Below are 21,054 nucleotides of genomic sequence, written 5' to 3' on the forward strand. Positions count from 1 at the left end.
GCTCCCAGGACCCATGGCACATTCAAGGGGGACCTCAGTCAGCCCAGGGATGAGCTTCAGACTGAAGCCCACGTGCTTCACAAGACAGGCGGCCGCGAGCTCACAGACGGCTCAAATTCTGCATGTCCTACTTTAGCTGTCTCAGCCTGATTTTCCAGAAGTGCCAAGCCTTCAGAGGAGGTATTTGGTAGTGCTCAGCATTTCTCTGAACAGATCCGAGGTGCTGCCAGTCAGGCAAACGCAGAGGAAATGCACCCAAAACCACTGAGCCCCTTGCAAAAACATGGCCAAAATGGGGAGTTCACCCCACCGCGGTCCCCCACCTCCCTCCTCGTCTGGCGTTAAAAACCCCATTTCACCCTGGGAAAAAGCTTGCAGCATTTACACTGGAAACCCCTCTGGAGACAGAAAAGCACTTAGCCTACCGCAGCGGAAATTTTGGTGGAGACACGTAAAGCGATGCGGTTAATGCACACGTTTACACACGCTTATTATAGGAACAAGTCTGAAATGGTCTTGAGCCACCTGACACTGATGAACCCCCGTGCAAGGCTGGGTTTGGCAAGGCTGGACCCAGGCTTCTGGGTCTGGGGAGAAGCCAGGACATGGGAGGGACCCTCCTGACTGCTCCATGCAAAATCTCTGTCATCCACCAGCATTACAGGAGCCACCAACCCAAGGACTCACTGCCCTCCTGTCCCTTGGGGATCCCCAAAATTACCTTTTTAGCCTGAAGCGGATGCTGTGGCTGTGCTCTAAGATGGCCATCAGGGACTTCACATCGTACTCCATGGGTTTCTTAAAGCTGATCCCCTCCGGCAAGCCAGCCACTGCCAGCGAGCCTGGCTCTTTCAGGAACCTCTCGTACGGCAAAGGGACCACGCTGCTCTTCCCCACGGCTTCACCTGGGGAGGGGGCAGAGTTACACACTGATGGACACCCCACGCCCCTGATCACGGCCAAGCCGGGCTGGAGGAGTAAATGCAAGAGCAAGAAATCCCAGTGGAAACATTATGAGAAGAAAACCACTTCCTACCTCTGCACTTAGCACACAAGGACCTGCAAGCTCTTTCTAAGTGCTAATTAATAAAAAGCTCACAAAAGCCAATAAGCAGATGTCTCATCTTTCGGGTTGCACAGTAAAATCCTCAGTTGGGGGTCACTTGGCACAAGCGCACCCTCCAGGAGCTCCCAGACATGTGCCAGCGAGAGATGTGGCTGCTGGCGAGCCAGGAGGGAGCCGAGAGCTGACAAAGGAGGCTGAAGGGCTCGCGCTGATTTTTATCTCATGTTTACTGAGATATTCTGGGAACCTTATTTTCAGTCAGTTTTCTTATTTTACCTCCTGGAAGAATGGAGAGTACTTTGATTGCTGTTGCTGTTAGGCAGCCTCGATGCACTTTGAAAGACAAGAAAAAAACCCTCAACAGTCTCCCTTCATCCCACCATTCGCAGGCAGCACAAGCATTGATACCTTTGATTGCACGATCGCCGCCAGCAGCCCAGAAATCTCACCCACTCCCCTTCACGATGGGCACAGAGTTCGCCTGTGTCCCCACCACGCGGGGCTGGCTCCACTGTACCTCTGACACCAAAATCTCCCCAAGGAGTTGGGAGAAAACTGCTTTCCCTTCCCCAGCAGCAGCAGACGACCAGCAAGCATCGCAGCTATACAGAGGTTTTCTAAACTGGCTAAAGAGCCCACAGGCCCAAACCGGGGATGCTTACGGTGCTCTCCAGGCAAGACACCGTCAGAAAACCAGCTCCTCCTGAAGGGTTTCAAGGAATGGCCAAAACCATTGAGCTGCTCTCTGCGGAAAAATTACTTTGGAAACCAACCCAAGTCTCTGCGACCAATAAACCTGGTGCTGAAAGCACGAAGCAGAAGAAACAGCCGTGCAGGAATGCGACCTGTCTGGCAAAGCAGTGTCCAGATGCAGAACATCTGGCTGCACGGCAAGGTGTCTGCACCTTTGTATCCAGGCTGAGGGGGAGGCAGAGGAGATTACGGGACCTTTAAATAGCTGTGGGACTTTATATTGTTGATTTTCTTTAAAATATTTTCTTTTTTCTCTCTTCTTTAAAAAAAAACCCCCCACACCAAAAGATCTTACAGAAACCCTGGAAATCTGGTGGCGCTGTCAGCAAGTCCTTATTAAAAGTGATTTCTTCAACATGTTCTTTGAAGGAACGCACGATAACTAACAAGGTGCGACTTGCATGAGCCATCAAGGTTCCTTATAGGTGGGATGGATAATGTTTTAATTAAGCCAGTAGCAGAAGTTTCAAAATGAACCTTTGAACCACAACACTACGAGTACACTTTCAGCAAGCTGACGGTTTCCCTGCCCCGATGTGCCAGCTGTAGTGGCTTTCCACCTCCCTCCATCATCTCTCTTTGTGATGGGGAGAGGCTTCTGATGCCCACGGCATATCCTTATCAACCCAACGCTCAATAACTCCCAGAACATATTTTTATGGGAAATGCGTTACTGTCAAAGTGACCTTCACCAAGCCTTGCGCTGCCATGATAGGCTCACAGTTTAGCTAAAGAGAGACAATAATCATCATTAATGCCTGTTTAATAGAAGCCGGCGGTAATCAGTCATCCTGTTGGTGCAGAGATTACCCGGCTCTGGAGGGAATATGTGATCTTTTTGACTGAGCATTTTCTAAGATTTTTTGTTTCCCATCGCTGTTGATGGTAGGTGACTGAAAGGATAAAAAAACCCCAAAACGTAAGAAAGATAATTGTTAACTTCTGACAGTCCTCTCGGTGTTGAAAACAGAATCACCCTGGGGCACCTATTATCTCCTGCTGTACTTCTCCCCACTCAACCAGGAGAGGCTCTTCCCAGTGGGCATGCCAGGAGTGGAGCATCCACCCGGCGGGTTTCGCCATACTGCAGCTCAGGGATGGAAACAGCCGAAACGACTGAATCAGCAGCAAAGGCAGAATTACACCCAATGCCAGAATTATATCCAAAGCCAGAAATACACCCAGTGCCAGGGCCAAAACCACCAGCCCAGGGATGCCCAACCTCCTCCTGCCATGTCTGTCCCCACACACATCTCTGCACCTCGACAAGGTAAAGAGCATCACAAACTCATGCTGACGGATGGGCCGCCTGGGTCATGCACCCCACACAGATGCATCCTGATCAAGCTTTTTTTATGCAATCATATATTTGTGGTGTGTCACATAGGAATAATTCCCATATTCCCAAGAGGCCTGCAAAGCCTGGCGCGCTCCCAGCAGCAGGACAATGAGACCTGCAGCTCGGAGCGGGCATCCAACAAGCGCTGCAATGCCCTCCCCGCCCCGTTCCCTTGGCTCTTCTGAATTGCTCCTTCCTTCCCGCTTGGGCCCAGCCTTTTGAAGGCAGTGAGAGGATTTGATTACCCCTGTTAATGGGAATATCGCCTCCAAGTCCTTTAAGTGGTTTCAGAAAACCTCAGCGACTGTCCGTCCCTGGGGGAAGGGATGCCATCTCCCCTTTCTGCCTGTGAAGCCTGCGGAAGGTGCTGCTGAGGCTGGTGCTGAAGGTGAATCCTGCACGCGAGCCCCAGGCAGTTGGTGGGAGCACCCATTATCCCCCTCCCATCGTGTGGGAGTGCCCATTCCCAAACCCAGCACACAAACAGGGCCAACGCCTGCACTCTGGGCTCAGGGAGACCCCCACGGCCCCGGCAGCTTCCCAAATGGTGACAGGGAGCTGCATCCATGGGGGCTCCAGCAGGGACCTCCCGAGCGAGAAGCAGGCGCTGCCGCCGCTCGAGCCTCCACAGATTGGGCCCGGAGGGAGCTCTGCAACCCACTGGGTTACATATCAACAACCATATGGTCATCTACATTTTAATTGCAGAAGCTTTATTGCTGGGGATGATGCATGTGCTGGAACAGCACCAGCTCGTCTCTCGGAGCCGGGGCTGCAGGGCTGCCTGCTAGAAAAATCATCTTTTTTCCTTTTAAATAGACTTGCCAGGGAAAGGGGTGAGAGAGTCTCTGCAGAGCCCCGACACAGCACTTGTGAAGGAGGTGCTGTAGACATGGCATCAAGGATAAAAGCGCGCTTGAAAATCACACTCAGGGCATGGCAGAGGCTTCCCCTGGCTGGGGGCACGAGAATGCTCCCCTCAACACGGGATTTTTTTTGCCCAGTTTTGGACACTGGAAAGTGAAGAAGCAGGGGCCAGATCCCATCTCAACACAACGCTAACCCTATGCAGGAGCACGTCCCGCCACACCGCCCCTGCCAGGCGCCTGCTCCCTCGCTGGAGAGCCAGGCTGGGGCCAAAAGCTGCATCCGGCAGCGGTGCCGGGCAGCTCAGCGAGCCCCAGGGGCAATCCAAATCCCCAAATGGAAGCGTGAAGGTTCTTACTATAAAGCACATCAAACACTTCCTCTACCATCTTCCTGAGGAGGTACACGTCTGATCCCTGGTCCGGGGAGACCCTGAGCATGCTTCGCCCGCACTCCTTTGCCTTCTTCTGCGCCTCCGTGTCCTGCTCTTTTCTCTGCTGGACTCCTGCGGGGAGGAGAGGAGAAAACAGGAGATGCTGTGGTGAGAAGAGGGTTCATGGGCGATGCCACACGCACTTTCAAGCGGCTGCGAAGCGATCGACCCTGTCAGCCAGTTGACACCAACTTCAGCCAGGGCTGAATGCATCCCTGCCCACCAAACCCCAGGCAAGATGAGGATCCCATGAGCGCTGAGCCCCTCGCTGCCCCCACAGCATCAGCAAAGTCCTCTGGCTGGGTAGGCAGGTGCCTCGGGTCTCCCACCCACCCCAGCCCCCAGCTCGGATGGGGCCACGGCTCCTGGCAGCCCCCAGCGTGCAGGGGAAGGTGCTGGCACAGGCAGTGGTGCTAGCAGCACAGCCAGGAGCTGGGTCAGTCATCCTGTGCATGCCCCCCCTTCCCTGGTTTTACCCACTCAACTGCACTGAAACTGTTGTGATTAATTGGGCAGCGCATTTCTTTTCTCTGGTTTCAATCTGCTTAGCCTTCAATCTCTCAGGAAAAGAAAATCCGCCTTTCTTGGAGGCTTTTTTACCCTTCAGCGTCACGTAGCTCAGTAATACCAGCTATTTCCTGCTAATTTCCCCCATTAAACCTCAAATAAAGCATATCTTTGGCAATGACTTCCTTGCGTCTCTGAACACACAAAAAATTAAACACTACAAGTGCATTATTGCTGTTCTATCCAAAGCGATTCGCAAGGGATTTTCGGTGGCAAAGGACTAATTCCTTCATCATCCTTGACAGGATCCTGCCAGTGATCGGCCCTGGATGCTGCCTGGTTGCTCGAGGAGAAGCTCGTGGATCCCTCATGTGAAAACAGCCCGTGGCTGGGACATCACTGGGATGGGGGTGAGAGCCACCTGGGGTACCCACAGAACTAGGCATAAGAAAGGGAGGGGACAGCCACCCACCACGACCCAACCCCTGGCAAGCTCCATGTGCCTCCCACGGCACGGGGAAAACTTTTTTGGGGTGTTTTACCAAGGTGGTGAAATGCATCTACATTCACACCCTCCTACGACTGACTCTCCCTCGTGGCTGGGCGCTAACTCTCCTCAGTTGACATTAATCCTGATCACTGTCAAGTCCCCCCAAGCACCAGGAAAGGCTGAGCCAGAGGTTCCGATAAAGGAGGGTGTTTAAGCAAGGTCTGCGCACCCAGAGAGATAAGAGGCTTCTTACATCTCCCAGCGATGTCTGCTTTAGATTATTTCAGATCCTTTCTAAGGGGGCAGCTAGACCATAAATCAGAGGCACTTTCAGGGATGCTTTCCACTGCGTGCCAGTTGTAAGAGCTTTATGGAGCAGAGTTGAGCCTGGGCCATTTATAATTCAAGACAGAGTTATCACGTTTCACCCTGTCTCCAGCATCAGCTGCTTCGCCCAGACCCCATTGTCAAGATTTTGTGCTTTCAACCAGACATGATTATTTCATTTTGACAAAGGTGTAAATGAAACCAAAGGAGAGGAGAATCAGGATCTAATGTTGGGCTCCTTGCACCAGCACAGCAGTAGGTCACTGGCCAGGAGGTACATATATATATTTCTAAAAGTGAGATTTGCAGATGGTCATCAATACTGTGAGCTCTAGGGAGACACAGTTGGCACTTAATATGTAAGAGGGAGCTCCCTCCCGTTGGCCACCCAGCTGCTGTTCACTGCTCAGGTACCTCCCTGCCTCTCATGGCTGGTGGGAAGGAGAGGCAGGGTCACCTGTGAACACAGGAAACATCCCCAAAATGCCTCCTGTCCTGCAAAATGCAATGCACCAAAGCGGGGGATAACTAAGAGCAGCTCTCCCCAGCGCGAGTGGCGTGGTGGAGGCAACAGGCAGCTGCCCACGGCAGGCAGGACGGAGGGGCAGAGGGAGCCTTGGCAGGGAGCCGCTCCTGCAAAGCTGTGCCGGCTCACCCCGCACACGTGCAGCAAATAACCCGAGCAGACAGCGACCCTGGCAGCTTTACAGCGCTCATGTTTTCACTAGAGCGAACCCTTCCTGAGCAATCTCTCCAACGGATTAAGCACCAATATGGTTTCCATCAACACCATGCATGTGCACACACAGCCGGGTCATTTCTCTCCACCGACATCCCACCATGGGCAGTGTGTGTGAGTAGATCCAAGTCTCACCAGCACCACCAAGCCAGATCCCATCCCAGCTCCTGCACGGAGTGGGGAAAGCGGCGGTTGGTGCTCCAGGGATGATGCCGTCCGAGAAATGCAGGTCCCCATTCACAGCATGGCTCCCACCTTCCCCTCAGCTCCCAGGCTGTTTTCAGGGAGAGGCATGGAGCTGGGACCGAGGGCTGGGTGCCAGCCTCACCATACACAGGGCTGCTGCCAGTCACACACGTCCCTGCGATACCTGGTGACCTTGATCTGAGACTGGGGGGACCATAGCACCTGCTCAAGGCATCCTTTCACCACTGTTAGCCTCTCAAAAAAATAAGCAGCTCCACAACCAACACTCCCAGCTCCCAAATCCACCCCTGTCTTTCCAAGACTCGGAAAAAAAGCCTTAGCCCAAGAAAGCCTCTCTGCTCCTGGGGGACCACTAAGACAAACTATTTCTGCTAAGTCCTCAAACGCCACTCCAGCACACCGTCAGCGTTGCCACAGGCCGACAGCACTGGGGGAGCAGAGCAGCCATCCAGCCCCATGCCACCCCAGAGATGCTTTTGGAGGGGAGAGCCGGGGCGCACGGTGCCCTCCACGGGAGAGGAGAGGCTCTGGCTGCACCCAGCCGCAGCTCCTACCCACTTTCTCCATCGCTTTAAACCCTGCTCAGCCCCATGGACAGACCACGCCATCGTGCCCTCCAAATCCCAGCCCCTCCAGGTCCCAGCTGGCACAGCCAAGCTCGGCGCAGGGGAAGACCACGCTGGCAGGGATACTCACTGCAAAACTTCTGGAAGTCGGCTTGCAGCTCCTTGCGGGCGCTGAGGAAGACCCGTCCCTTCTCGGTGCCCACCACGAAGGCGCTCTCCTCGTGCACGGCGATGCAGGCCACCTCCGCGTTCAGCTTGGAGAGCGCCGAGCACTGCGGGGAGGCACCGGGTCAGAGCAGCTGCGGGACCCTCCCTGCTTGGCACGCCCTGCCATTTTCCAGAGGGATTTTTTTTCTTCCCATCAAAAGATTCCCCCACCAAAAGCAATGTTCTGGTTTGGGTCAGAATTTCATGGCGTTCATGACATCCCCTAAACACTTTGATGACTTTATAGCTCCAGAAAGGTATCCAGCTGAGCTATACTTTGCTGGAAAACAAGAACTATTTACCCATCATTTCACTTCACTTTTTCCTATCCTAAATGTTTTACAGTATTTCTTTAAAAGAAAATATTCCTGTAAAAAAAGCAAAACCAACAACAATTTGTACTTTTCCACCAGCTCTAATGAAATAAGGAGCACGGGAATCTTATTTCAGCTGCAGAACACTAATATGGTCAAAGTCTGGATTAGTTGAATGATTCTTCTTGTACAGTTATGCAAAACATTAAAGAGATGGAAAAGACTTCCTCCATTAATCCATTTTATGTAATGTGTGCTTCCTGCTCTACATAATACACATGTATATGTGTTTTTATTATTATTTTTAATATTATAATAGTATGCAATGCCAGCAGCCTGAGTCATATTCCCATAGCTACAGCACCAACACTATGAAGACGCTATCCCCAGGTCACAATTTAAATGGGTAAAACAGGGGGGATTTTCCCATCTACAGCCCCGGTTAGACATGTTGCCTGCCCCCGGCACCGTGGAGGGGCCGGAGGAAGCTGGCAGCCGGGAGGGAGCAGGAAAGCAGCTTCCCATGGACCAACTCCCCCCAAGCCACCTTCAGCTCCCCGCTTGCATCTCCAGTGAGTTTGATTTGCGTGGGCTTAACCAGTCTGTATACTAGGTCACTTTACCTCCTGCTCACCTTCTTCAAGAAGGTATTGAATCACATCCCCAAAAATAGATATTTTTAAGAACCTCCTTTCAAAAACCCAGCAGCCAATGAAGTATTTTGCTCAAAAAGCCCAAGACAAAAAATAAATATAAAATCTAGAGGATGTGAGATTTAGAGGCAGACAAAATCCAAACCCTAAGCCCACTCGGCAATGTGCATGTGACCCTGTGGTTTATTTATCTTGCACGCAGGCAGCCAGGCTTCAGTGGGTGCAGAGCCCAGCCCTGGTGAAGTGCTGGGATAAAGGCTGAATTTCAGGAGCAGCCTGGCCTCCTGGCCCTGGTGTCAGCACATAACGAGGACTGTGGAATAATGTTCATTCGTTAAGAAGCCGAACTACGATAACATGATTTGCTGTACAGGATGGCATGTATATAAATCATCAAAGCTGCCTGGAGTGCGTCAGCTCCAGAGAACCTGCTCCTTAGTGGGGTGGTGATGGTTAAAAAGAAGGAAATTAGTATTTTTGAAAAAAAAAACCCCTACCTGCATAGAGAAGACGACACATTTAAGATAAATACATTAAATGCAACTTGGCTTTAAGAAGGGAGGGCTATTGAGCATGTCGCATTGCATTAAATATTTGTTACTACACACCCGCTTTCCCTTCTTGATCACATTCACAGTTAAAAATAAGATTAGCTCTGGTCCACGAGACTTAATCCAGACAGTTATCTTGTTTATGTAAGCATGGCTGACTTAGGCAAGGTTTCCACTGGGAATTCTACGTCAAAAGATATGAAAGTTATTTTCTTTGTTCTCGGAGATAAAAGCCATTGTTCTCCTGTTGTGTAAAAGCTCACGGTAACACTGGTAAAACATCAAGGAAAAAAAAAACCAACCACCCTACATTCAGTTGATACCAACATAAATATTAATGGGAAAACAATACATATCTGAGATTAACTTGGGCTGACTTTATGATCTTTACGGCTGTCAGGGTGGTAGAGGATTTTTATTTCCCAGCTCCAGCAGCTCCCTGGGCTTTCCGGCAGCAGAGGGGAGCGGGACAAGCTTGACAGCCCTCCTGCTTCAGCCCTGCTCCCAGTCAGCGCCGTTAAAGGGAGGCGAGAGGAGGAAGGGGGACGGGGACACTACCAGCCTCTTACCATGGAGTCTAAGGCAGACACTAAGCTGGTGATGATTTCGTCTTTCTGGGGAAAAACCATATTCCACTGGTCAGCTCTGGAGGTGCTGAGAGTCACGTCTAAAGGCTTCCCTGCCAGGGCCATATTCACCTGGAAATAGAAAAATAACGGTATATACATTGCTGTTACCGACAGAGAACCAGCGCTGAGCATCGCCAGCACAGCCCAACGCCAGCGCGTGCCATGGGCTACGGCACAACCCCAGCGTGGATACACAGGGGAAACTGAGGCACAGAGAGAGGCCGGGGCCAGCCTGAGCCCCATGTTCCCCACATCTCCTTTGCTAAAGGCCGATAATTGCGGACGCTGCTGAGCCATAACCAAACCCCAGAGCCAATGCCGTGTGTTCCAGGTCACCTCTGCCCTCAGGACTCACCCCCGGGGAGATGCCAGCACCCCGTGGAAGTCTGCGGGCAGCAGAGAGCAGGGGGAGATGTGTGCGTCCCCGTGAGGTCACCGTGCTGGCCGTCCCCATGCCTCCCTCCCCATACCCTGGGCAAGAGGAGAGCTTGGCACCCAAAGGTGTCCCTGAGGCGGGCGAAAGCCACAGGGTGCTCTGCCCTCACCCCAAGGGAGAGAGGCAGCTCACGGTGAGGGGCTCCGTGATCAAATCATCCCACCCCGCAGCTGCTGGGGAACCGTGACAGTGGGAGCAGGACTGGGCGGTGTGCAGGGACCCTGCATCTGAGAAGGGGCTCAGGAGCTCCATCCCTCATTGCAAAATGGGGAAAAAAGGGGGAGAAACGCTGAAGCCCAGCCACATGTGTTGCAACTGTGCCAGGTCTCTGCACCTCCGTACACAGATCTCACCATGACCCATGGCGATGCCAATGCTGCAGGGGAAACTGAGGCAGGGGCTCACCCTGCATAAATCACCCCACTCCCACGCTGGGGCACCCACACCCAATACAGCATCACCCCCCAGCACCCAACACAGTCCCTCCCAGCTATTGCCCCTCCATCCGCAGGGCAGCGTCGCGCCGCCCGGCTTTAATCTTGCAAATAAAGGGTGGCAAATTAGCCAGCAATGCTCAGGAGCCACTCGAACCAGATCGTAAATCATGTGCTCGAAGCCACACGCGGATAAAAGAGGCTGGAGAATTTCTAACAAGGCAAGATGGGCAGGAGCTGGGGAATATGAATGGTGCTGCCTGCGCGTAACTCGATTTGTGGCGCAGCCGATAACCGCGGCTGCTCGGCCCTGCTGAAAACAAGGGGTAAAAGTCAACAGCAAAAACCCAAATTCACCTTCCTGCCCTAGTTCACACCCACGTCCAAGAAAAGGGATTTACACACAAAGCAGGGCCGTGCTGACCCATGCAACTGGGGAAATGGTGGATTCTGGCCCAAAATACAAGTCCCCCCATGCTGGCATCTCTGCAGGTGCCTGAGCACACACAGGGCAGGGGGCTGACGAACGTGCCCTCGGCCCTGCAAAACCTCGCTGTTATTGGGCATGCAACAAGCTAACCAGGGTGGAGACAATTCCTGTGAAACAATAACGACTGAATGTCAGAAATTGCTCTTGACGAGCTTTCCAGGCTGGCTTCCCCTGCGTCGCGGGCTGGTGAGAGCAGGCAAGCAGTGCTGGGTTCTCACCAGCGCTTTAGGGCGGCAGAGCCGTAGCCGCAGCCGTGCCAGCGCTTCTCCTGCACCGCACCATGCTGACAGCCAGCCCACAAAATCCTCTTACACCCAGCTGACACTTCTTCATGAAGCTGATGGACAACTCTTCTCCCCCAGGATGATCTTGGGGGAAAAACACCCCCCAAACTACACACCAGCTTGGAAAATAAAGCAGGAAACCGAACACACAGCCCTGCAGCCTGGGTGCTACTGCCCTCCAGCACAGCCCCCCAGACGTCCCCACGCTGGGGACAGGGCTCTGCCAGGCACCTCCAGCTTTGTCATCACAAAGAGTTGCAGCAAGAAAATGGTCCGTCCTGCTCCAGCCCTGCAGTTTGTGCATGCGTGGATGGACAGACAGACAAGGGACCATTTCATGAGCAAGCTCCCGAGCAGCGCCCTGTGCACAGCCCTGCGGGTGCAGGGAACTCAAGATTTCTTCTTTTAATTGATGCTGTGTTAATAAGAGGTGCCTTGTTGCAGCTGGCAGGGAGCGGCGAGGTGATGGCAGTACCAATGCCAGCCCTGAGCTGCTCTCCTGGCCCGCAGGACACCGGGTAGCTGCAGCCTGGGCTGGGAACCAGCCATCACCTGGGGGCTGCCATCAGGAAAGGACTTGGTCCAGGGAGCATCACTTCCTTCTTAACACCCCTACAAGCACTTGCTTGGAAAACAAGCCTTATTTTGATGCCCGTATATATTTCTGAGCGCCCTAATTATTATTAAATATGAATGCTAGGACATGGATGTTCTTGTTGCCTTCTGGCAGCGTTTTGGAGAACCGGTCCCTGCCTCAGTGGGGCTGCTCGTGGCCCCTCGGAGAGTTCAAGCTGCACCAACCTGCTCAGCCATGGCCTCCCACGGGAAGCAGCACTTACAGAGAAGAGATGCTCCTCCCTTGGCTGCAAAGAGCAAAGCCATGAGCTGGATGCAGCCCCAGAGGGGGAACCGAAGGGAAAGCCAGGGATAACATCAGTGGGAAGTGGAGCAAGGTCCCTGCACACCCTCCCTACACACTCCCCTGCTCTGCAGGAGACCCGGACACAAATAATCCCTTTCACCTGGCTGATTGTTTAATAAGGAAAAGGGAGAATCACTCCAGAAGAAAAACGATCATCATAAAAATATGACCCAAGTAATACAACAGGACTTTAAGGGATGGGGGGGACAATATTCCTGTAAAGCTTTTAATCATTTATGGTCACGAAGAGCAGTGACAGCAGATTTAGAGAAGAGGGGAATAAAAGGGAGGGAAAAAACTTCGCAGCAAGCACTAGGCTTATTCAAATGAAATTAAGACGTATGGTTTGAAGTTGTTTGTCTAATCAAAGGGAAAGTAATCTTTAGGAAAACTGGGATAAACCATTCTTACAGCAGTTCAGGCCAGTGGCAGGGAGTGAGGTGGGTAGGATAGGTGCAGCACATCTTGCCCCCCTTCCTGGGGCTCCACACACATGCCCTGCTGAAATCCCACCCTGGGGCACCCACCAAGGGGTTGATTTTCCCCTCCCACAGCGGGGGCTCAGCTCCAGCCCCAGCCCCATCCCACCTCTGCATGCCAAGTCCCATCCCCAGGGGCGCAGGGTGACTCAGGGACCGTCATGCTGCTGTCACAGGGCCAAACCAAACATTTGCAGATTGTTTTTTTTTATTTTTTTTTTTTTTTAATATTAATTAATTATTTCTCCCCTTCTGAATGAGTCTTGCGAGGACAGGACGAGCAGCACGGGGACGGGGGTGCCATGCCACAGCCGGCACAGTGTGCCGTCGTCTGCTTGGCTCTTACGACATCTCCTTCCTCGCCTCCCTTCATAATCCTGGGAAAGATTATAAATTTGGCCCCAGGGGAGTTTCACTCATGAATCACCTGGGCTGCAGCAGAGGAAAAACCAGGCGCGTGGGGAGGTTCCTGAACCCCTGCAGAAACGGCAGCGGTGCAGCCCCTCACCATCCCCCCGGCCACTGACATGGGGCAGCATCTCTCCCCAGCATAAACATCCTCCAGTCTTGCGTGCTGCATCATCATTTCCAAAGCGTTCGGAGCAAACAAAACAGTAAAAAAAAAAAAAAAGGCAAGCCAATGACAACCCCCCAAAGGAAATTTCCAAGCAGAAAACAGTGTTGTTACATCCCTTAAATTATAAACAGGTTCAGTTAGGAGAAACCAAGGGGAGTTTATGTGAGCCAGCAGCTCACACGGCACAGCCCCGGCATCGCCTGCCAGGCTGGGGCTTGGTTCATGGCAAGGGCAAGTGCTGTAAGCTCCCGGTGTTGACTTTTGTCCCCCATTCTTCTTGCTCATCTTTTCAAGCCTTACAGCAATTTCCAGCCCTGTGCCACAACCACAAGCAACAGTATCTTATTTATTAAGCTGAGCTGGTGTTTCCACACTGCCGTGGCAGAGCATGAAGAAGGAGCTCCGCTGCTGTGCTCCCCACTGCCTTCACCTTGCCGTGTACAAAAGCCTCATTTACATAAACCCCAAAATCCAGTTTCCTAACAGGAGTCATGCACTTGCCCGAGACTCACAAAACTGGGCTGAACTTGTTGCTGACTCTTCCTGTGCCCGCTGCTCCTTCAGGCCACCCTTGCCATCATCAAAAAAAAGGCAATAAACCATTTTTTTGGGAATTACCCAAGGCCAAACCCAGTGCAGAGTGGGAGATGCTGTGAGATGGCAACGGCCAAATGCCCAGGAGGGACCAAGGACATCCTGCATCTGCTTCTCTTCTTATATTGCTTTCTACCAATACTGGTTTTAAACTGAGTGATTTATTTATTTTTTTTCCTGCACCTCTACTGTATCTTAAAATGTAACCCTGGCGATTTTCACCACATGAAGCATCTCCTTTAACAAGGACACCAGACCACTCAGAACCATTGCAGAGCAAAGCATCCGATGGCCAGTGCCCCGACCCAAACCCTTGAGTGGGTGCAACGGCTGCATCTTCCAGCTCAGCTCTTAGACCACCAACTGCATCCAAGGGCGACAAGCCCGGGGGACACCGGCTCAACCGCAGCACTAAGGAACCACCACAGCCATGGAGCATGTTGGGGTCTGATGGCAGCAAGGGAGAAGTGAAAAGCAGGGGAGCAGCATGGACAGACCCAAACAGATGCTGCCAGTGCTCCCCCCTTGCCCTACGGACACCGCAGCATCACCACAGAAATCCCCCTGCACGCCCAGCCAGGATGTTTATAAAGCCTCCAACCGCATGGGCTAGCTCCCAGTTCAGGGAGCCAAACAGGAATTTAAATTAATGAGAGCTTTGACTGTTCAGCAGTTGTGGGGAAAAAAAAGAAGAAGAAAAAAAAGAATAAAAAGAAGAAAAAAAAAAAAGACCATCGCACCAGTCCTGCCTGCAGCTCCACAAAAGAATGGCTGGAAATTATCTGCTTATCCATTTTTCCAGGAAAATTCTGCCTGTTGCTTCAGCAGTGCTGGTGAGACCACCAGAAGCCCAAGTGAGGCCAGCCTCAGTTCCAGCAAAATTAAAAAAAAAAAAAAAGAGAATATGTTGAATATAGATATTAAATATTCTGATTTTTATATCTATTTTTAATATATATATATTAGAAGAAGGTCTTGAGATGAACTTATAGGCCACTTCCCCTCCCAGATAGAGGAGGGCAGCCTGGGGGTGAAGGGGAAGGCACTGCTGGGTGGGGGGTAATCAGGTTACCAGGCACCAAAAGGACTTTTGAAGGTGGCATTTGGGCTTCCTGGCTACCCAAAACGCTCGACGAGCCATGGGATGTCAGGTGCCACGTTTGTCTGTCTCCACCCCCCCCCGGGGAACGAGGGAGCAGGACAGGCACCTGCAGCCCCTCCGGCGGGAGGGGGATGTGACACCGCACCCAGCACGTGGATGTGACGATGACCCACACAAAACGACGAGACGACGGTGATTTTATTTGCAATTGCCTCTTACTCTGGGAGGGCATATTTAAAGGGGATTTTTAAAAATTACGCTGGCCCTGGAGGACATTTAAGCAATTAGCCCTGGCTATCATTAAACATGCTTTAAAATCCATCAGGAGCCATCCTGATAGGAGCCAGAGAGACAAATAATGTCCTTAGTTAGTGCCAGGACAGCATCCGCCCTCCAAGCAAGGAGTGTCCCCCATGTCCCCACCAGGGATATCGCTTTGGGGCAGGACCCACACTAAGGGTTATCTCACCGATGAGGAAGAGGCACCAACTTGGAAGATACTTCTCTGCCCCGCCGCATCTCAGGGACTTTTGAGGTCCCTTCTTCGGCAGGCGGCTGTTAGCAGCGAGGTGCCCAGCGAGCTGCAGCCGCTTGAGCAAAAAGCCCTGGAAACCACATAAACCGCAGTGGGGTGAAAGCCAGGGGTAGGGACCAGGCTTGAATTTCAACTTGTGGTTTTTTTCTAATCGCTTAAGCGAACACTGGTATCAGCAGAGCCAGCGGATGTGACCGAAGCCACCTCAGGTGCGGGAGCACCGCGGCACTGCCCCGCGCTCACCAAATAACCAGCCTTGGGGTTTTTGCTGCAGCGCTGGAGATTTCTGCTCCGCACGGGCAACTGGCTTGCGGCACAATGGCTTTAACCTGCCCGTGCCGCCCAGCTGAACTCTAATCCCTTACGTCTAATTCAGCACCAGCCTCCGGCCCCCGCGGCCACATCCCCTCCATCCCGAGCCGGTGCAGGGCGAAGCCACACAAGTCGTGCCAGGGCATTTTACTGCTTCACTAACGATGCTTCGTTAGCAAGTGGTCAGTGAGCTGCACGGTTGGCACCGATGCCAGCGGTACAGCAGATAATTGCAGTCCAGGGCACTCACAAAATGCCCAGAAATACCCTCAAATGTCTAAACACCCCAAAAAGCCCCCAAATTCTTAATCTCTGCCCCATGTGTGGGTGCCCCTGCGATGCAGCCATCCCACGGTGGGGGGGGGGCTCTGGGTTTTGGGGGTCCCCAGGTGCCGCCCCACCGATGCACCTGCTGCGCAAAAGCATCTGCTGAGGAAACATCTGCATCCCCCAAAGGTGGGTGCTGGTGCATCCCCAGCCCCATAATCTGGTATAACTGCTGCCATGTCTCTCCCTACATTCACAAATTCCCTTTTTTTTTTTTTTTGCTACTTTTCAAGCCAATACCTTTTTGCAAAAGTCTGAAAGCAGCAGAGCCGAGGGACAAACACCCTCCAGCACAGTCCAGGGCAACCCAACCGCTTGTGCCCACATCCCCACTGTGCCAACAGCCCTTACCTTGCTGGGTCTGCCAGCTCCCCCAACCCCTATATTTTTCCCCCTGCTCCTTCCAGCCAGGTAGCACCAGTCAGAACAAGCTCCCACCACCGGACACCTCCTCCCCCGTTTCATTTTCCCAACAAAACCCAGGGCACCTGCTGGAAAAGCTCCTCACGTACACACCGGCACCACAACATCCACCGGCATTGCCGCCTCAGCTCCGCTTTCCCGGATAATCCGGCGCCTACCGTGGTTTAGTCCCACTTATAAAAGAAGCAAAGAGCAAACCAGGGGCTCCCACGGGGGGTTGTGTCCGCCGCAGGAATTTAGCTTTCCCCCCCCAACCAGGGTGTTGCATTCTGCTGCTGCCTTGATTTTCTTAAGCCTGGCCTAGGCGCACACAAATATAATATAGTAAAATTATAGTAGGCATCTGCCTAGTGCAACGAGAGACAGATCAGGATCAAGTGCCCTTCAGAAGCTGCGTCTCATCTCCCCCAGGATAAACACTTTCATGTCACGGTGGCTGCTGGGGGGGGATCGCTCTGCCCGCGGAGCTCGAGTAGCACAGCTTTCAGCTCTAGACAAGTTTCCACGCCGCAATCTCACGGCAGGCAGGCGCAGAAGCTCTGGCTTTGAGCAACTGCCTCTTCATTTATTAAAGAAAAGAGGAAAAAAAGGGGGGCGGGGGTGGGGGGGAAAGTAAGTGTTAATCGGAGCGTTCCACTGTTGCAGGGAAGGGATGCTGTGAGCATCGTGCATGGAAAAGTGGCCACAGCTGAGCTGGATGCTGCCCTGGCAGCCCTGTGTGGGTGGTTGGGGGTGGCGAAGCTGGAGATGAGCTTCATGGTGCCTGATGGGTGAGGAAAGACGCCCAACCATAGGGAACTGGGTGCTTGCGTGGCTCCCAGGGCTGAGCCTCCCTCCTCGGGGGGACATCCAGTCCCAAAACCCATCCCACAGCACCGCGGCGGGGAGCTCAGTGCCCCTTGCCATGGCAGCACCGGGGCAGCCCGGACAAAACCCGGTGCTCTGCAGTTCCTAGAAGGAGAGGCAGGCAGCAAGGGCACAGATCCGGCGTCCCACACGCCAGAGCTCGGGTTGCACTTCCCAGAAGCAGGTGACCAGGGGAAACCAAAATTAGCAGGCGACTAATTCTGCCCCTCAGTACATCCCCTGCCCCTGCACCGCAGCAATGTTGACGGGGAACCGCACGTCCTGGGTATTGCAAGAAGATGCCAGCAGCCCTCTACTTAGAGAAAAAAATGAGATAAAACAAGCCCAGAAGCCACAGGACAACCTGCGAGGCAGGTCCTGGGGTTGCCCTGACCTCATCCCCAGCCCCATATCCCCTTGCACCCCGCTATCGATATCTGGGTCCGATGCTGCACACCCAAACGGGCACTGGGGTGAGGGGGAAGGAAGGGAGATACAGTTTCCAGCCTCTGGTTCGGCGGTGCGTAAGCTAATGCTGGGGTTATTTAAAGCCCGAGTTTTAGCAGCGTTCAGCTACTGGTTGCGTGATCAGGATAAAAAATCGCAATCCTAATTCCTGGCCCCCCGGTGCCTATGGCAACTGGTATCCGTCTCCTTGGAAACTAATCTCGTGGTATTTGAACAATGTACCAAGGGCCTTTAATCTCCCAAACACTGTAAATCTTTATTCTAGCCTGCTCTCCTCCTACCCCAAGAGCCAACATAAAAAGCCTGTTGTTTTCCATGCAGTCACCAAGAGCCTAACTTGAATTTTATATTACACAGGCACATGGTTTTTGGCTTCCCCTCACCCCTTTATTTCCCCCTCTAAATTAAAGAAAAATCCCACGTGCATGACGCCCGCAGGTGCTGTAGCACCAGCCCCACATCCCATTACAAGGTTTGCTCTCTCCAAATGGCGCCCGATGCCCCATCCTGGCTGTCGCCCCAGTTTCCGTGCCCACTTTGCGTCCATCTAACTCAGTGCTGCTCCAGTTAAATAATAATAATAATAATTATTCTGAATCATCTAGAAAAAAAAACAGTGGAAATATACAAAGAGACACCATCAGGGCTGGGCGCAACAAGTTTGCAAGGGCTCAGCAGAGGATGGTCCTCACCGTGGGAGTGGATGCTGGCGTGCACCTCATCTTCCTCAACACTGAAACCCAATGCTTTTTTCTTTTGCAAAGCTGCTGTTGACAGCACCAACCCCCCAGCTCCTGGGCAGGGCTGGGGTGGCTCCATTCCCCCCATGCTGACCCCAGCCCACGGCCACCACCGCTCATCAGCCACTTTCTGCTCTTCCCAGGTAATTACCTCTGCGCAAGGAGGTCTCTATCAGAGAGCCGCTACCTAATCTCATTATGTTTTAATTTTATCTCTAATATTTCTCTCTGGTTACTGGTGTCTCAGGATTGAGTATTGCCTGTGTTACAGGATGAGCTATTTGCTAATCCCAGGCCTGACTCTACACCACATAAATAGGCTCAGTAAAAAAATAAAATGGCTTTCTAAGGGGATGAGAAGAGACTTGGAGACAGGAGCATCCTGCGCCCTGAGCTTCCCCCTCCTGCCCGCTCCCTTCTCCCTTATTTTGTTTTACGGGATGAGTCAGAAAGGCGGCAGCAGGTCCCAGGATGCCCCAGCGCTTGCCCTCTGCTCCGGCCCCGTGGTGGGGAGCACGCGTGCCGAGAGCCGGCACCGGCTGCGCCTTGTCACCTGCAGCCTTGACGCCTGCCCGGAATCGGGCACCCTGCACGGGCAGGGGACTGGCCACTGGCAATGGAGGAGTCTTTGGTGAAGCCGAGCATGCACCCGCCCCGGTGTGACCCTTCAAGGGAGCCAGGCAGTGTGGCAGTGCCGCTGGGGAGGAGGGACGCTGCCGGTAGCTGCCTGCCCCAGCCGGCTGGGATCCCCATTTCCTTCTTGGGCAGCCTCTGGCCACGGCACCAGCCCCGAAACCTGCTGTTTCTCATGCAAACCCCGCCATTACCGCAGTGCTATCAGGGCTCGGCATCACCGCCAGCTGCCAGACACAAACAGCCGCAGGTGCCGGCAGCCCCTACCCACCCCAGGCCGAGAGCGACATCACCCTCCATGGTGAGCTGACAGCCAGGAGCTGCTGCGTCCGGCCGAGGATGGTTCTGGCTTCCCCGGGCCCTGGCATCGCGATTGGGGGCTGCAACGCCAGATCCTGCCACGCTGCTCCTGCACCCTGGGAGCAGCAGCTCTGCGGGTGGGGGGGGTACCCGGGGGTCCCCAGCCTGTGGTCAGGCTCCCCAGTGGCTGGCAGAGCCGTGAACCTCCAGCCGAGGTGTCCCCACAGGCATGACCATCCCTACAGCTCTCATGGGGAGATTCTCCAGTGTCTAATATAACTTGGGTACACATCACAAAACTTCCCCCCGCCGTATTCACAGGGGCTTGGCCTTTTTTAACGCTGTGCCCTAAGCACCGCGAGCCCTGCTGTGCTGGGTGGCAGCCAGCCAGCAGGCAAGGGACAGGCAGACAGACGGACGGGACAAACCCACGCCCAGAGACGGTGATTACACACCCATGGGTCCCAAATTGCCAATTCCCCGGTGATGCCTCTGCTCCCCAGGGCTGTGGGGACCTGCCCACGTGCCTTCGCCTGGAAAGGGCAACGCAGCATCCTGGGGGGGGTCCCCAGTGGTGCTGGGGTCCTGCATCACACCCCCTCCCTGCCTCCCAGCGGGATTTGGGGTGTGGTGGGGTGGGGAGGGCGACAGGCACGGGGTGGAGGTGGTGGGAGCGGCTCTGATAGCCGGCGATTTGAGCCATGACTCAAAGGCCGCCAGAGCAGGCGTCAGGGCTGGCCCTGGGGGAGCTCTGCGAGGGCTGCCCCGGGCTGGCCAGGATCCGGCCCTAAAATACAGCCGGGGCCTCTCCCACATGCTTCTGCTCAGAGTCACTCCAGGACAAGGTGACCTGGCCACTGCCGCCTCCTCCCTCCCCGGACACGCCGGCGCTTGGGCTCCAACACAGTGGCTTGGGCCAGTATTTCCCTTCCCCCTGACACCTTGACATCCCCAAAGCACATCACCCCCTTCTTCCCCAGGGGAAAACTGACCCAGGATCAGCCCTGGTCCCGATAACCTCAAGGGGACGACGCCCCCTCCCCAGCCTCACCAGTGGGCCAGTTCAACTCACCGATCCTGCAGCCGACCAGCACTGCCCTTTTGTCTCACTGACCCTATTTTAGGGCACTTTAGCAAGGGAAATCCATCAGCAGAGGCGTCCCCCAACACCAGCAAGAAGGCGCCCCCAAGGACACCAAGCCCCCACGGTGCCAGCACCACCATGACCACGACACAGCACATGGGCACAGGGCTGGCGGAGCCTGAGGTCTCGCAGAAACACATGTTCCCCCCTGCTAAATTCCAGCTTAATTCTCATTTCCATTGTGTTATGAAACACATTATCTGTTGAAACTAAGTCAACAGTTGTTTGCATTTACATGTAAACACAGCGAATATTAGGAACGGGGCCAGCATTATATTTGCATACGAAATGCTGCCTGCACTGCCCTCTTTCCCTGGCTCTTCTCCATCCCTGCAGTTAAAGACATGGGGACGAGGGGAG

At 53.6% G+C, this 21,054-nt stretch overlaps 1 protein-coding gene across 4 annotated transcripts in view; it reads right to left on the minus strand.

Annotated features, from left to right (window-relative positions):
• Window positions 1–21,054, minus strand: part of GTF2IRD1 (GTF2I repeat domain containing 1) — a 67,691-nt gene that overhangs the window by 35,088 nt on the left and 11,549 nt on the right. For 3 of the 4 annotated variants that reach the window (XM_074890521.1, XM_074890522.1, XM_074890518.1), the window contains exons 2-5: window positions 9,589–9,717; window positions 7,425–7,566; window positions 4,384–4,530; window positions 722–905 (exon numbers count right to left, since the gene is read on the minus strand). In XM_074890521.1, the coding sequence (XP_074746622.1) occupies window positions 722–905; window positions 4,384–4,530; window positions 7,425–7,566; window positions 9,589–9,711 (596 nt within the window). In that variant the 5' untranslated portion in view covers window positions 9,712–9,717. Of the gene's footprint in view, window positions 1–721; window positions 906–4,383; window positions 4,531–7,424; window positions 7,567–9,588; window positions 9,718–16,628; window positions 16,641–21,054 lie in introns of those variants that run through there. The other variant, XM_074890519.1, reaches the window with a different exon arrangement.

This window comes from Strix uralensis, chromosome 20 (genome assembly GCF_047716275.1).
Source record: "Strix uralensis isolate ZFMK-TIS-50842 chromosome 20, bStrUra1, whole genome shotgun sequence".
In the NCBI taxonomy this organism is placed as follows: Eukaryota; Metazoa; Chordata; class Aves; order Strigiformes; family Strigidae; genus Strix; species Strix uralensis.